The sequence below is a fragment of the Phalangium opilio genome, unplaced genomic scaffold (genome assembly GCF_054372755.1).
Source record: "Phalangium opilio isolate 3A_F unplaced genomic scaffold, DU_Popi_V2 ptg000329l_1, whole genome shotgun sequence".
Classification (NCBI taxonomy): domain Eukaryota; kingdom Metazoa; phylum Arthropoda; class Arachnida; order Opiliones; family Phalangiidae; genus Phalangium; species Phalangium opilio.
In genome coordinates, this window is record NW_028324226.1 from 6,364,523 (window position 1) to 6,377,393 (window position 12,871).

The 12,871-nt window shown below is 39.5% G+C and overlaps 2 protein-coding genes across 4 annotated transcripts in view; one reads left to right on the plus strand and one right to left on the minus strand.

The window, feature by feature from the left end:
• Window positions 1–12,871, plus strand: part of LOC149610541 (neurogenic protein big brain-like) — a 291,238-nt gene that overhangs the window by 270,818 nt on the left and 7,549 nt on the right. The window contains exons 5-6 of one of the 2 annotated variants that reach the window (XM_089859108.1): window positions 10,774–10,891; window positions 11,542–11,687. In XM_089859108.1, the coding sequence (XP_089715234.1) occupies window positions 10,774–10,891; window positions 11,542–11,624 (201 nt within the window). In that variant the 3' untranslated portion in view covers window positions 11,625–11,687. Of the gene's footprint in view, window positions 1–10,773; window positions 10,892–11,541; window positions 11,688–12,871 lie in introns of those variants that run through there. The other variant, XM_089859107.1, reaches the window with a different exon arrangement.
• LOC149610550 (uncharacterized) overlaps window positions 1–12,871 on the minus strand; it is an 85,345-nt gene that overhangs the window by 68,011 nt on the left and 4,463 nt on the right. The window lies entirely within an intron of this gene.

A 12,871-nucleotide genomic window follows, 5' to 3' on the forward strand; every position in this document is an offset into this window, starting at 1 on the left:
AAGTACCTACAAGCGCCCACAAGTACCTATAAGCGCCCACAAGTACCTATAAGCGCCCACAAGTACCCACAAGTACCTACAAGTACCCTCATATACCCACAAGTACCTACAAGTACCCACAAGTACCTACATGTACCTACAAGTACCCACAAGTACCTACAAGTACCCACAAGAACCTACAAGTATCTACAAGTACCCACAAGTACCTACAAGTACCTACAAGAACCCACAAGTACCCACAAGTACCTACAAGCACCCACAAGTACCTACAAGCACCCACAAGTACCTACAAGCACCCACAAGTACCTACAAGTACCCACAAGTACCAACAAGTACCCACAAGCACCCACAAGTACCCACAAGTACCTGCAAGCACCCTTAAGTACCTACAAGCACCCACAAGCACCTACAAGTATCCACAAGCACCTAAAAGTATCCACAAGCACCTACAAGCACCCACAAGTACCTACAAGTATCCACAAGTACCTACAAGTACCCACAAGTACCTACAAGTATCCACAAGTACCTACAAGTATCCACAAGTACCTTCAAGTACCCACAAGTACCTACAAGTACCCACAAGTACCTACAAGCACCCACAAGTACCCGCAAGTACCCATAAGTACCCACAAGTACCTACAAGTACCTACAAGTACCTAAAGTACCCACAAGCACCTACAAGCACCCACAAGTACCTACAAGTACCCACAAGTACCTACAAGTACCCACAAGTACCTACAAGTACCTACAAGTACCCACAAGTACCTACAAGTACCCACAAGTACCTACAAGTACCCACAAGTACCTTCAAGTACCCACAAGTACCTTCAAGTACCCACAAGTACCCACAAGTACCTACAAGTACCCACAAGTACCTACAAGCACCCACAAGTACCTGCAAGTACCCATAAGTACCTACAAGCACCCACAAGTACCTACAAGCACCCACAAGCACCTACAAGTATCCACAAGCACCTACAAGCACCCACAAGTACCTACAAGCACCCACAAGTACCCACAAGAACACACAAGAACCCACAAGTACCCACAAGAACCCACAAGTACCTACAAGCACCCACAAGAACCCACAAGAACCCACAAGTACCTACAAGTACCCACAGGTACCCACAAGAACCCACAGGTACCCACAAGAACCCACAAGTACCCACAAGTACCTAAAAGCACCCACAAGTACCTAAAAGCACCCACAAGTACCCACAAGAACCCACAAGTACACACAAGAACCCGGGCAAAGCACCTACAAGAGCTCAAACGCCATGTTTTTCTTGCTTAATATCCCTCTAACGGCGTGAATCACAACAAAAACGCCGTAAGTCCAACATAAAACATTAGGGCTAAAATGCGAGTCTCTAACAGTGGTAAAGCGCCGTAATTCCAATACCCAAAACAACGTAAGTCAAAGTATGTGTTAATAATGATAAAAATCAATACTTAAACTTAATTTATCTTAATGAAACTAAGAAAAGGCACATCTATGGACTGTTATCTTTCATTTAAGATGGTTCCCAAACGTAACGAATGAATAGTTTTCATTATACACGATCGCAATTAAGGTAATTTTTCAAAAAAATCCCATGTTATCTCTATGGAACAATATAGTATCTTTCACCAAATGTCTTAATAATTTTATGGATTCTAAAACCACCCTTAACAACTTTTTTCTTTATAGAACTAACTATTAGTTGGATCTCTTTGAAATTTTAACCACATAATTAGGGCCCAAATTTTAGTTCACTGGCAAAATTTCAAAGCAGCAAACACAATACGAAAAAAGTTATGGCCAATCAGAGAACCCTCCTTTAGCATTAGAGGCAGTATCAAGTCTTATCTAAGAGAGCGACCGCTCTCCTAGAATACATAATGTTAAATATAATTGCACATAAAGGTCGCTTAATGTTGACCCGGAGTTAATTAAAAGCCTGTTAATAGTTTGTTACGAAACATAATAATTTCAGAGCAATTATTAATGGGGAAAAAATTGGATTTGTCTGGCAAAATTTTAGGATTTTACAGGACGATATTTGTAATATTATACATAGATAATGTTAGGAATACATACAGTTAATTGGAATCATGTGTAGCCATTTTCTCAACGCATCTAGGCAGATTTTATGGGAAAAGTTAGACTAATTACGTACGACGAATTTTGCCTCTCTGCGCGTTGAATCTTGCGCACCTGACCTGACGTTACTTAAGTACCAACCATGGAAATCATCGCTAAAAAAGCTTCAGAATTATGACGCGTAACGGAAAGCACTCGAGCCCGGCCCACAAAATCCACATAGATATTAACACGGGGATATGGGGGGGGCGCAATTATTCCTATTAGTTGTATCTATTCCTGATTATTTAAGATCCTTAAATCATTAAATTTAACTAAATTTCAAGAAGAATCAACCAGACTACCAAAATAAATTAACAAACCTAGAGCTGAGCAATTTTTGGTCAGATCCAATGGGATAAAGTCGGACACGCCATTCGTTTGCGATGACCTGACCAATTTCGATAATATATAATAATAATTCCGTGGAGAATTTTGTGAAATTTTAGTATACAGGGTGTTTCTGATGATTGTGTCATAAATTTAGAAGGATATTATTTGGGGTATTTAGAGTCGAAAATGTACAACTCGTTTCGCCATCCGGGCCACTGTTTTCGAGTCACGATTTAAGTGTTTTAGCAATGACCCCTTAATAAATAACCATTACCTTCCACTTAACTAAATTTAAGGGCTCATCCTTAAAACCCTCCAAACATAACTGGAAAATGGTGTCCCTTGTGGCAAAATTTCATAGAAATTACATTTTCGAACTCGAAATCATCCAAAGAACATCCCCCTTAATATATGGTAGCCTTATCCGAAACACCCTGTATAATAACCCCTTCCGTTTACTCAGTCAATAATCCTATCCAACTTCCAAGATAACTCTGCCTTTCTAATAACCGTATGAATCAATATTCTATTTTAACCAAATAAACAACAACAACACCACTAAAAAATCGAAGCGTTGGGATAACGACAGAGTTACATTGAACCCCAGAGTGAAATCCATATCGAAGACTCTCTGGGAGATTTATAAACCGCGCGGCGAAAAATAAAATAAAAATAAAAAATCCAAAAACACTTTCAAAAAAATTTCAAAAGCAAATAACGTAAAAGTTGCTCGGCTATCCACTTCAACACCGAGGATGAAAGTTTCTCGCTAAAAATTCCATTTAAAAAATAAATAATATAAACTTGGAGAGCTAAGAATTTCTTGGGAAAGAGTGCATGAGCGAAAGCCGGCTGTGGAATCATAGAGGATATGCAGGAGAGGAGTGAACAGTTGTTGTATTCAAGTTCTCCTTGAATTTTTGGAGCTACGTCCGGCACTCTTTGTTTCCTGGTAGACACTTGGCAGGGATATTAGTTGTTTTAAGAGGGATTAGGAGCTCGAGCCTTCTCAAGAAACCTCCGATGCGCCAGCGGCAGAGGGTCTAAAACGAGCAGTGTCTTGTTTGTTTTCACCCTTTGACGAACAAATTTAAGTCCCATTGATCTATTCCGAGTATTCATTCCCCATTTTCTGCGTCCCAACGGACCTAAGCCGTTCCACAGTTAGCGCGCCTGTCTCTCTCCGATTTCGCTTGCTCTCCCATCATTCTAGTAAAGATTAGAAATCCGGTAGACCTTACTGCGCATGACACACCGATATACGCTTCCACAATTTCCCTCTTCCTTCGAATCCCTCTTAAAACATCTAATATCCTTGCATTTGATCACCTTTCAGCCTCCATAAAGGATATACAGTAAAGCTGACGACAAATATCAACCAATAATGATATTTTCTTGTACAGAAGTTAATTACCCAATTTGGAAAAACCGGAAGTGAATGGCGAGACGTTCCCTTATGTTTCGGTACATACTAAAGTGTCTACTCCTCTACTGTATATCCTCTATGGTGGAATATCTATATCTATATAAATCAAAGTCCTGACTGACTGATTGACTGACTGACTGACAGACTGACTGATAATCAACGCCCAGCCCAAACCGCTTGCCCTAGAAGGCTGAAAATTTGCAGGAACGTTACTCGTAAGTAGTAGGCGCGTACTAAGAAAGATTTTTCTAATCCGCCGCCATCTTAAAAAATGGCGCCCAGAAATGTAAAACAATCTTCTCTATGCAACAAAGTCCGCGCGTTTCAACCGATTTCGCAAATATTTAGTACACTGGTTTCCTTTAACCTATAGACGGGCTGAATGGTCTTTCGGGTTCGATTTGTCTCCATCTTTTTAAATGGCGGCCAAAAACTTAAAAACCCTTCTTTATGGAATAATGCCCGCGTGAAAAGTAATAAAAATGTTCCCACGGGCTGACGGGCAACGCCGAGTGCCTTCGGTCTTAGGGTGCTACAAAAATATTAGTCATCAGTAAAAATCTACCCATTCTTTATATCATTTTGATGGAAGTTCTTAGTACACGCGAGTGACGCCGCGGGTAACAGCTAGTAGGGAAATAAATCTGATCTAAAAAGCAGATTTCTCTCAGGCGCACCCAAAAAGTGAGGAAATGGGCTTCTTTTTAAATGCAAATCCCATATAGTAGCAGCCTTTCGTCAACCACCCTGTCTTTCTCGTTACATACATTCATCCATCCATCCATATATACCTTTTAAAAGTATGGAAGCGTTTCTTCTTTTTTTAAAAAAGGAAACGCTTTTCGTCAAACTATCTTTTTCGTAGAATCCTCAAAGGGAAAGTGTCACGAAAGTTGATGGTATTTTCTATAGACAATTTCGTATATTGCATAAGACACGAGGTAATTCTAGATGGAGTCCAAGTTTTCTAAATGTATAAAGAGATGGTGGGGATTCTAACTGGCCCATCTACAGCTAATTGAAGTCAATTATCATCGCTGTTATTACCTCTATACCTGCTTGACCCTATGGAAGTATCTCTAAGCATGTGTAATACCAAGAAGTGATATCTAGTTTATTAGGGAGAAGGTATAAGATGCCCAAGTTTTCGGGCGCCATAGTCCCAGTACCCCTTCTAAAATACTCTCGTAAGTTATAGCAAGAAGCGATACCTAGTTTACTAGGGAGAAGATATAAGGTGTCTAGTATTCGCGCGCCATAGTCCCAGTCCCCCTTCGAAAATACAAGGGGGAGGGGACCTAAAAGGAGGCCGGGTTATTTCGCCTCTCCTCAGTCGGATAATACGTAATTTTCGTCATTCGCGTCCCGCTGACGTAAGTTTTCAAGAACCAATGAGATGCTGGTTGTAATTTAGAGGCGTGGATTTACTCCGGACCTACGTTTGGACTGGAGATAACGCTGGAAATATGGCGAATTTCTACCTTCTCCCTAGTAAACTAGATATCACTTCTTCGTAATACAGAGTGTTCCAGAATGGGCGATAGGTTCGTAGGTCCGAAATACAGCGATTTAAAGTCGAAAAGGTAGTTTATGACATTTTACCCTAAGTAGCCTACCATCCTTTTCAAGTTATTTTTAGATAGTGTTTTAGGGATTCCCCCTTTATTAAATTAGAAATCATTGTCTTTCAGTTTCTAACTTAAATTTAAGGGATCATGCCTAACTTGTAAACTGTGTCCCTTATAGGCAAAATGTCACAGAACTTACATTTTCGATTCAAAATATCCCATAGAAAACGTTTTGGAGCGCCCTGCTTATCAATTTGACCATAGCTGATCGTGAAGGGAGATATCTTTCATACAACACTCATCAAATGAACCAACTTTGCTGGAGTTGGTCCGAGACTGCAATGACCTTTGAGGCCAATTTTCATATTGACCAACCATTCATCTGTCCTTTTCAAATTGAATTACTATTCCCCGAGTTGTTCGAATCAACGCAGAAATCTCTTAGCTTTGAAAACGCGTTTCAAATGATTTCGAACAAAGAGCCTAGTCCTCCCAAAATCCAAACAACTTTAACATTGACCCTAGAGACAACGTTTTATATCAACAATATTAATTCAAAATAACGAAAGTTTCACTTTGATGCCAATTTTCAAATTCATTTAAGTTTCGTTATCCTGATTTGCGAGACGGAATTACTATTTATCCACCAAAAATTGAAATAATTCGTCCTAACTTTGAAACTAATTTTATAATTTCACAGACATTTCAGTAACCAATATTAGCCGTTTTCCCCATGAGATTTTAGATGTTAAATTTCAATCTACCTTCCTTCAAAATTCAGAGATTTTCCCTTTTCACGTACAGACAAATCTACAACTAGTAAACTTATATAAATTATTACAGCAACACTTTTTTGGTCATTCTGAAGCTATGACGTTTTAAATGTCTGTGTTACTTAGTCTGGTATCAAAAAGATACTGACAATTGTTACACTGACAAATCATCTACAACTAGTAAACTTAAACTTCCAAAAATAATTACACCAGTGTTTTTATGTCATTCCGAAGCTTTGACATTTCAAATGTCTGCGTTTCTTTACGTATAGTACGATATCAAGAATTCGATCATTGCCCTAAGATATTAGAAGTCAAAGGTGACCCCTAGAAAGGTCTATGGTTTCCAGCTCATAGTACAACGTTCTTGTTGTGGCTATGACCCTTTAAATGACTGTGAACATTTCTTTACTTAGCACGAGATCAAAATTAGATCTGGGTCCTGAGATATTAGAAGTCAAAGGTCACCCCCAGGAAAGTCTATGGTTTACATCTCAGAGTACAATGTATACTTCTTGTAGCTATGACACGTTAAATGACTGTGAACATGTCTTTACGATACCAAAAATTAGATCAGGGTCCTGAGATATTAGAAGCCAAAGGTCACCTTCCCCCCCCCCCCTAAAAAAATCTATGGTTTGCTCACAGCTCAGAGTACAACGTGCTTGTTGTTTCAAATATAAACAAATATTTCCCAAAACCTATTATCAAATTGATGAACACTGAACAATAAACGCAACTGTTTGCAAAAATACGTTGACTATATTGTGAGTGACTTGAGAATTCAGATTAGGTGGCATATACTTTCTGAAACTATCCCTTGAAGTTGAACGTAACAGTCTTGGTTTATAGTAAAAGATGACTTTCCAGCTGCAACAGTCGATAGATAGCAATCTCGAGCGATAGAATCCTTTCCTCTATATTATATATATTTCAATATTTTCAGACACCCTTGCTTCTTTGCTTAAGCTTTGCCTATTCCGCTATCACCAAACCCCTCTATCTATTTCGTCAGAAGTGAGATGAGACTAGAAGTGAAGGGCTCTAGCATTGATAGTAGATCCTGGCACTAGTGAACAAATTTGAGGATTTTATGCCGCTTCCCACGCGCCTACACTACTGAGAAAAAAATTGGTCGAGTTCCAAAAACATTTCCTACCCCCTTCCCCTCAACCTAAAGCCGGACAACACGACGCCGATGCTTGAATCTAGTTCAGCCGTCTACCGCCACGAGCGTCTCACGTTTTGGAGGGAAAATTGAGAAACCGCTACTAGAGGGCCAATCGTTGGTGCGTTATCAAGAATATTCACTTTCGCCGAGTGAAGAATTTGGTTAGCTCAGTACTTCTAGTCTCATCTCACTTCTGATTTCGTTGATAGAAAACTGGTGGTCGGTGTCGGCGGCTCTTTAGGCTTGGGCGCTTCCGCAAGAAGAAAAAACTATACTTTTTTTAAACTTAGCTAAAATTATTTTCTCCTGGTTCTGCATTATTCATAAGCGTTTCCATTTTCTCGATCAAAATCTTAAACCACGCTCCGCAGCCGCGAAAATTGGGTTTCAATTCCGTTTGGCCAACTGCGAGAGAGAGATATATCTCCTCTCGAATCTATTATCAGAAATAGATCAATCATACCCCTTTTCCTCTCGCTTTAAAAGTTAAATATTTCGAATTCAATATTGATCCTCGAGATTCATAAAGTTCCGATAATAACGGACTGTGGTTTTCGCAAAAATGTGACATAATAGTCGATTTTAGAACGCTGTACTTCAAAATAGTATTGTTCTCGCTTCTTTTCGACACATTCTGATTTCAAGGCAATTAAGTGCAAAGAATTCTATGAATTTATTGACTACTTAACAAAACAAACGGGTTCAATTATTTATTAATTTTATTATAAAAGGAGAATGAAGGGTTCAAATAAATTGATTTTATTTAACTCGACCTCTGACCCGGTTAGGACCATGCTATCAAAATGGCCGTATTTACGCGCGAGTAACTTAGAATTACTCGCATTTCGATCATCCTCGGATATAACTCGATTGAAGTTCTAAGTTCACGAGTTTTAAAATGAGCCGCGGAATTCTTTTCAGGTTCAAAGTTCAATAAAACACTTTAGCCTTCCTGAAAATTTGTAGATAACCGTTGTGTCAAGTTCAAACTTTACAATTTTAAAAACTAAGAATTAGTAGAAGTATATAATGCTTCTCTTCGAGAGAAGTGTACCACAAAGCGGGGTAATTGTAACAAGATCCTTCCCAACATCAGAACATTTGGAGCAAGATTACTAAACCGAATCACATACGCGATAAATAGTTCCCTCATTTCTCCATTAGTGCTTAACTTTTTGCCTTGACGCGCTTGTGGATTTATGTCCCACGTCAAGACAATCAAGGTTTGTGCGTTGATTGCTGAGGAATTAGTACCAAACAGTTTTAGAATTCACCCTGCACGGTGCGATGCCCTTTCTGAACTTAGTTTGATGATCAAGAGAGCAAACAAAAAGGGTTTGCCTGGGAAGAATCACGTTACATAACTGAAGCATTAAGAGGATAGAGAGTGCCATCCTTCTTCTATTACCCCCTTCTGGCATTAGTAAGATATCACTTGGGCAGATGAAATGGTGTACCGCTATCTTTCTTTGCATTTAACCACAAAACTTAATCCTCGTTGATGACCGTTCACAGAAGATCCCATTATGATCTAATTCAATTTAACAAATTTGAATTATAACAAAAATCCCAGTTAAATCATCAAAAGAATTGTGTCACGTCTCACACAGCCAAATGGACAAAGGCTAGAGAAAGAACGTGAAAGGGTTCGTAACACCAATGGCACAAATATAAAAGGAAAAAAAATCACGGTTAACTAAACACGGCTTTAAGTTTTTGTTTCTCGCTTGGAACGACTAATTCGAATCAGCAGCTCGTGAGAACATTTTTCTCTTCTTCCATCCTCTCGGACAACTCGCTTTAGCTGACGTCCCGTGAATTGGAGGAATGCTTTCCATCACGTCATTGAAGCAAGGACAAAAGTGCTAGGCCTATTTTGAGGTGTCAAACACTCGCATGCAGCTTATTGTAAGGGTGTCACACGAAACAACACTTAATATTTTGTGTGTTCGATACTTTCACTATAAATAGACAATTTCGATGTAACTAAAAGGGCAAGACACGAGGGTAAAACTTTACCTTCCATATCGCTTTGTGGCGCCTGCGCTGTAGTATTTTTGTATCATGAGAGTGGGCAGAGACGGCAATGTATGTCCCTTTACTGAAGGTTGCATACCCCCCTCTTTACGCCGAAAAGGTCTATTCCGTAACATCATATCCAATTGTTTACATTTTTTAACTAAACTTGATGCTACTCCACTTATACAAATTATTTGGGGAATTCCAAAGAAAAGTTCAAAAAAACTAAAAACAGTTATGGGTAGGATTAAATTACTGGATTACATCATGTCTTAAGTTCGTAGTTTGGGGCTACTTTTAGAAATGGCCATAATTTGCGACATTGATTCCATTTTATGTTGTAGAAAGACCAAGGATGATGGAGAGGATGATGGGTAATCTGAGAGAAATCGGCCCGCTAGCTGTGACACGGCTCAGTTCCGGTGGGACGCTAGAAAGTAGGGGAGGAATACCAGGAAAAATGCCGGGCGGTCTTCCTGATTCGTCTGAGTAGACCGCCAGCCATTTTACCGAGTATTCCTCCTCCATTTCTAGCGTCCAACCGGACCCGAGTCGTTCCACAACGTGCCGATTTCCCTCAAATTACCTATTCTCCCTGGAAAGTCTGGCGCGAAATGAAACTTGATATTATGTCCGACCTCTTATCCTTAACCGCTGACCCATCTACCTTACTCATTCTGTCCGAAGCAAATATAGAGAAATACCGTAGATAGACATATAAACATCCATAGATGTCCACGCAGTCAAGATAAATTGACTCAAAAAGAGTGTAAAACGAGATTAGGTGTACGGTTGATATTAAGAAATATATCTGAAATATGTCTTCCAGGCTATACTCTGTTAAAGTGGGAACTGGGAAGAATTTACGCTATGAGTTTGGCAATTTAGAGGGTTTGAAATACGAAGTCGTGTTGATTGAACAAACGTTTAAAGATCTTTAACTTCACCCTTTCGGGTAGGGTAATATCAGGGATCCATGTAATTTTAGAAGCAGGAATAAAGAACGGTTAGCCTTTACTTCAGTCCGACTCATAGCCCATGATTGAGCCCCTCCCTTCAACACGAAACGAAAATTTTAAATTATCTGATTGGCAAACTTAAACTACGTTGTGATGACGTTGCTGACGGGGACGGCGAAAAATACGTAGTTCTTTATTAACTCTATCGCTATGACCCACCTCTTCGTTCGTACCCCCGAGGAAGGGGGTCCGGGACTTAGAGGCGCGCCCATTTCTGCTTCTAAAATTACATGGATCCCTGGTATAGTAATATAGTAAAGCTAACAAACCACGCTTAATCTTATTTTAAATCAAACAGGAGCGTATTTAACCAAATCTAAAACCACATTTTTATATTTACAGGTTTATTGGCTAGGACCTAGTGCGGGAGGCCTTCTAGCGGGTCTTATCTACGAGTATATCTTCGACACGAAAAAGGTGGCTAAAACGTTAAGAGACGCCCTGGACGAGTTGGATAGAGGTAAGTGAAAAAATCATCACCACGATACTCTTTAAAATTCCAAAGATAACCTCTACCAAGAAGCGATATCTAGTTTACTAGGGAGAAGGTATGATGCCCAAGTATTCGTGGGTCATAGTCCCAGTCCCCCTTTCAAAATACAAGGTGGGACGTAAAAGGAGGCCGGGCTATTTTTTGGCCTCTCCTCAATCGGAAAATACGTAATTTCCGTCATTGGCGTCGCGCTGACGTGAGTTTCCAATTACCAATGAGATGCCGGTTGTAATTTAGAGGCGGGGATTAACTCCGGAACTACGTTTGGATTTGGCCTGGAGATAAAGCTAGAAATGTGGGGAATTTATACCTTCTCCCTAGTAAACAAGATATCACTTCTTGCCTCTACCAAATCGTAAAAACGTAAAAGCTTTCTAGAAAATAGGCCTAGACCAAAACACCACACGCCTGTAGAAAATATTGCACCCGCAACGTCCCAAAAAATGCTTAAACCTTTTAGGAGTTATAGACTCAATGGGATATTTTAGTTTGTGTTTAATAGTTATCCCAAGTCATTCGATCGTTTTAGTCAGTGACTATTATTATTAAGAGAGACGTTTCAAAAAACAATCTTTTAAATATAGTAACTTCTCTCTATTCTGTCTCTTTCTTTCTAGATACGGGCTATTATTCGGAATTTGAGGTTTATAATTACGGGAGGGTCCCTCGAACATATTACGACGATCGCAGGAGATATTAAGATCAAATACAAAAAACCAGAATATCTAAAAAAACAAAATTAAAGATTCCTTTTTAACATCGTCGGGTAGGTCTAGTTTCTTTTTTGAAAATTTCCTTTTTATCTCTCCTACTTTTGATGTAAACATTTGGTGACGTGCTGATCAATACTAATTAGTAACTAAGAAAAATCTAATTGTCCTATGTAGCTGGGTACCTTAGTTAAATGAGGCCATAAATGTTTACTATTATGCTACTGGAATCTAGTGTTTTCTACCTACAATTACCCTATTTCCTAACCTCGCTGATACGTTTGAAATTTGAAAGCCCTTCCACAAGGGAGAAAAGAGATAACATGGAGCGGTAAAAATACTGGGTGAATTGCGCCAACTTAAGTCTCCCAGTGTACCTCGCGCGCGCGCCCCTAGCGTTCGGTTACTCGGTAAGCAATTGTTAAGGGCTGCCTCATAGCGCCATTGTATTTGTATGAAAACTAGCTTCTTATTTAAGACACAGAGGCATCCTCGACCTCGACGTTTCCGTAACCCCTCCTAAACGCTGAGGATGTTGGGAGGACTTCGTTGCCGTAGATGGGGGCACAGTAGGCAACGTTATAGGTATGGGGGTTACCACTCCATCCCTCTGTCCTTCAAGCTTATTGGGATTTACTAGAGGAAATTCCATGGGCGCCGGACGCCATAAGCTTCACTGCGCCTGCCTTTGTTATCGGTATACGCGTTTCATAGCCTTGACAAGAAAAATGATAATATCCTAAGAAAGGGAGGTAACCTCGTAACGTGGGTTCACTAATGAGCCACTTCATTAAAATTAGAAAGATAATACTTTCTTTTTTGGAATAGTGTTTCACTTAAATTTGACAACTCCCTATAACTTGACGGACGCAAAAACTTTGTACATTTCCAATTAAGAACCATTGATTGTAATAAGAGGCCAGAAAACCCTAATAATTATTCCAGACCTTAAAGATAATCCTCTATCGGGGTTTTATTCTAAAGATAATTAAGACTTAAAGACTTTTAAAAGAGCATTAAAGAAAGGCGTGGCAAATTGGATAAAGGTCGCGATTAGACGGTTTTAAAAAGTCAATTTCTTTGGGGATCGTAACGTGGGATATTCCCATTTATGTGAAATAGCCTTTATCCGTGATATCCAATCTATTTAAACGTCTCTAAGCCATAAAAAAAGCGTAGAAACTATAAAAACCGAAAACCCCTTTCGTTTTATATCTCGGTTGAAAAAAATAGACGT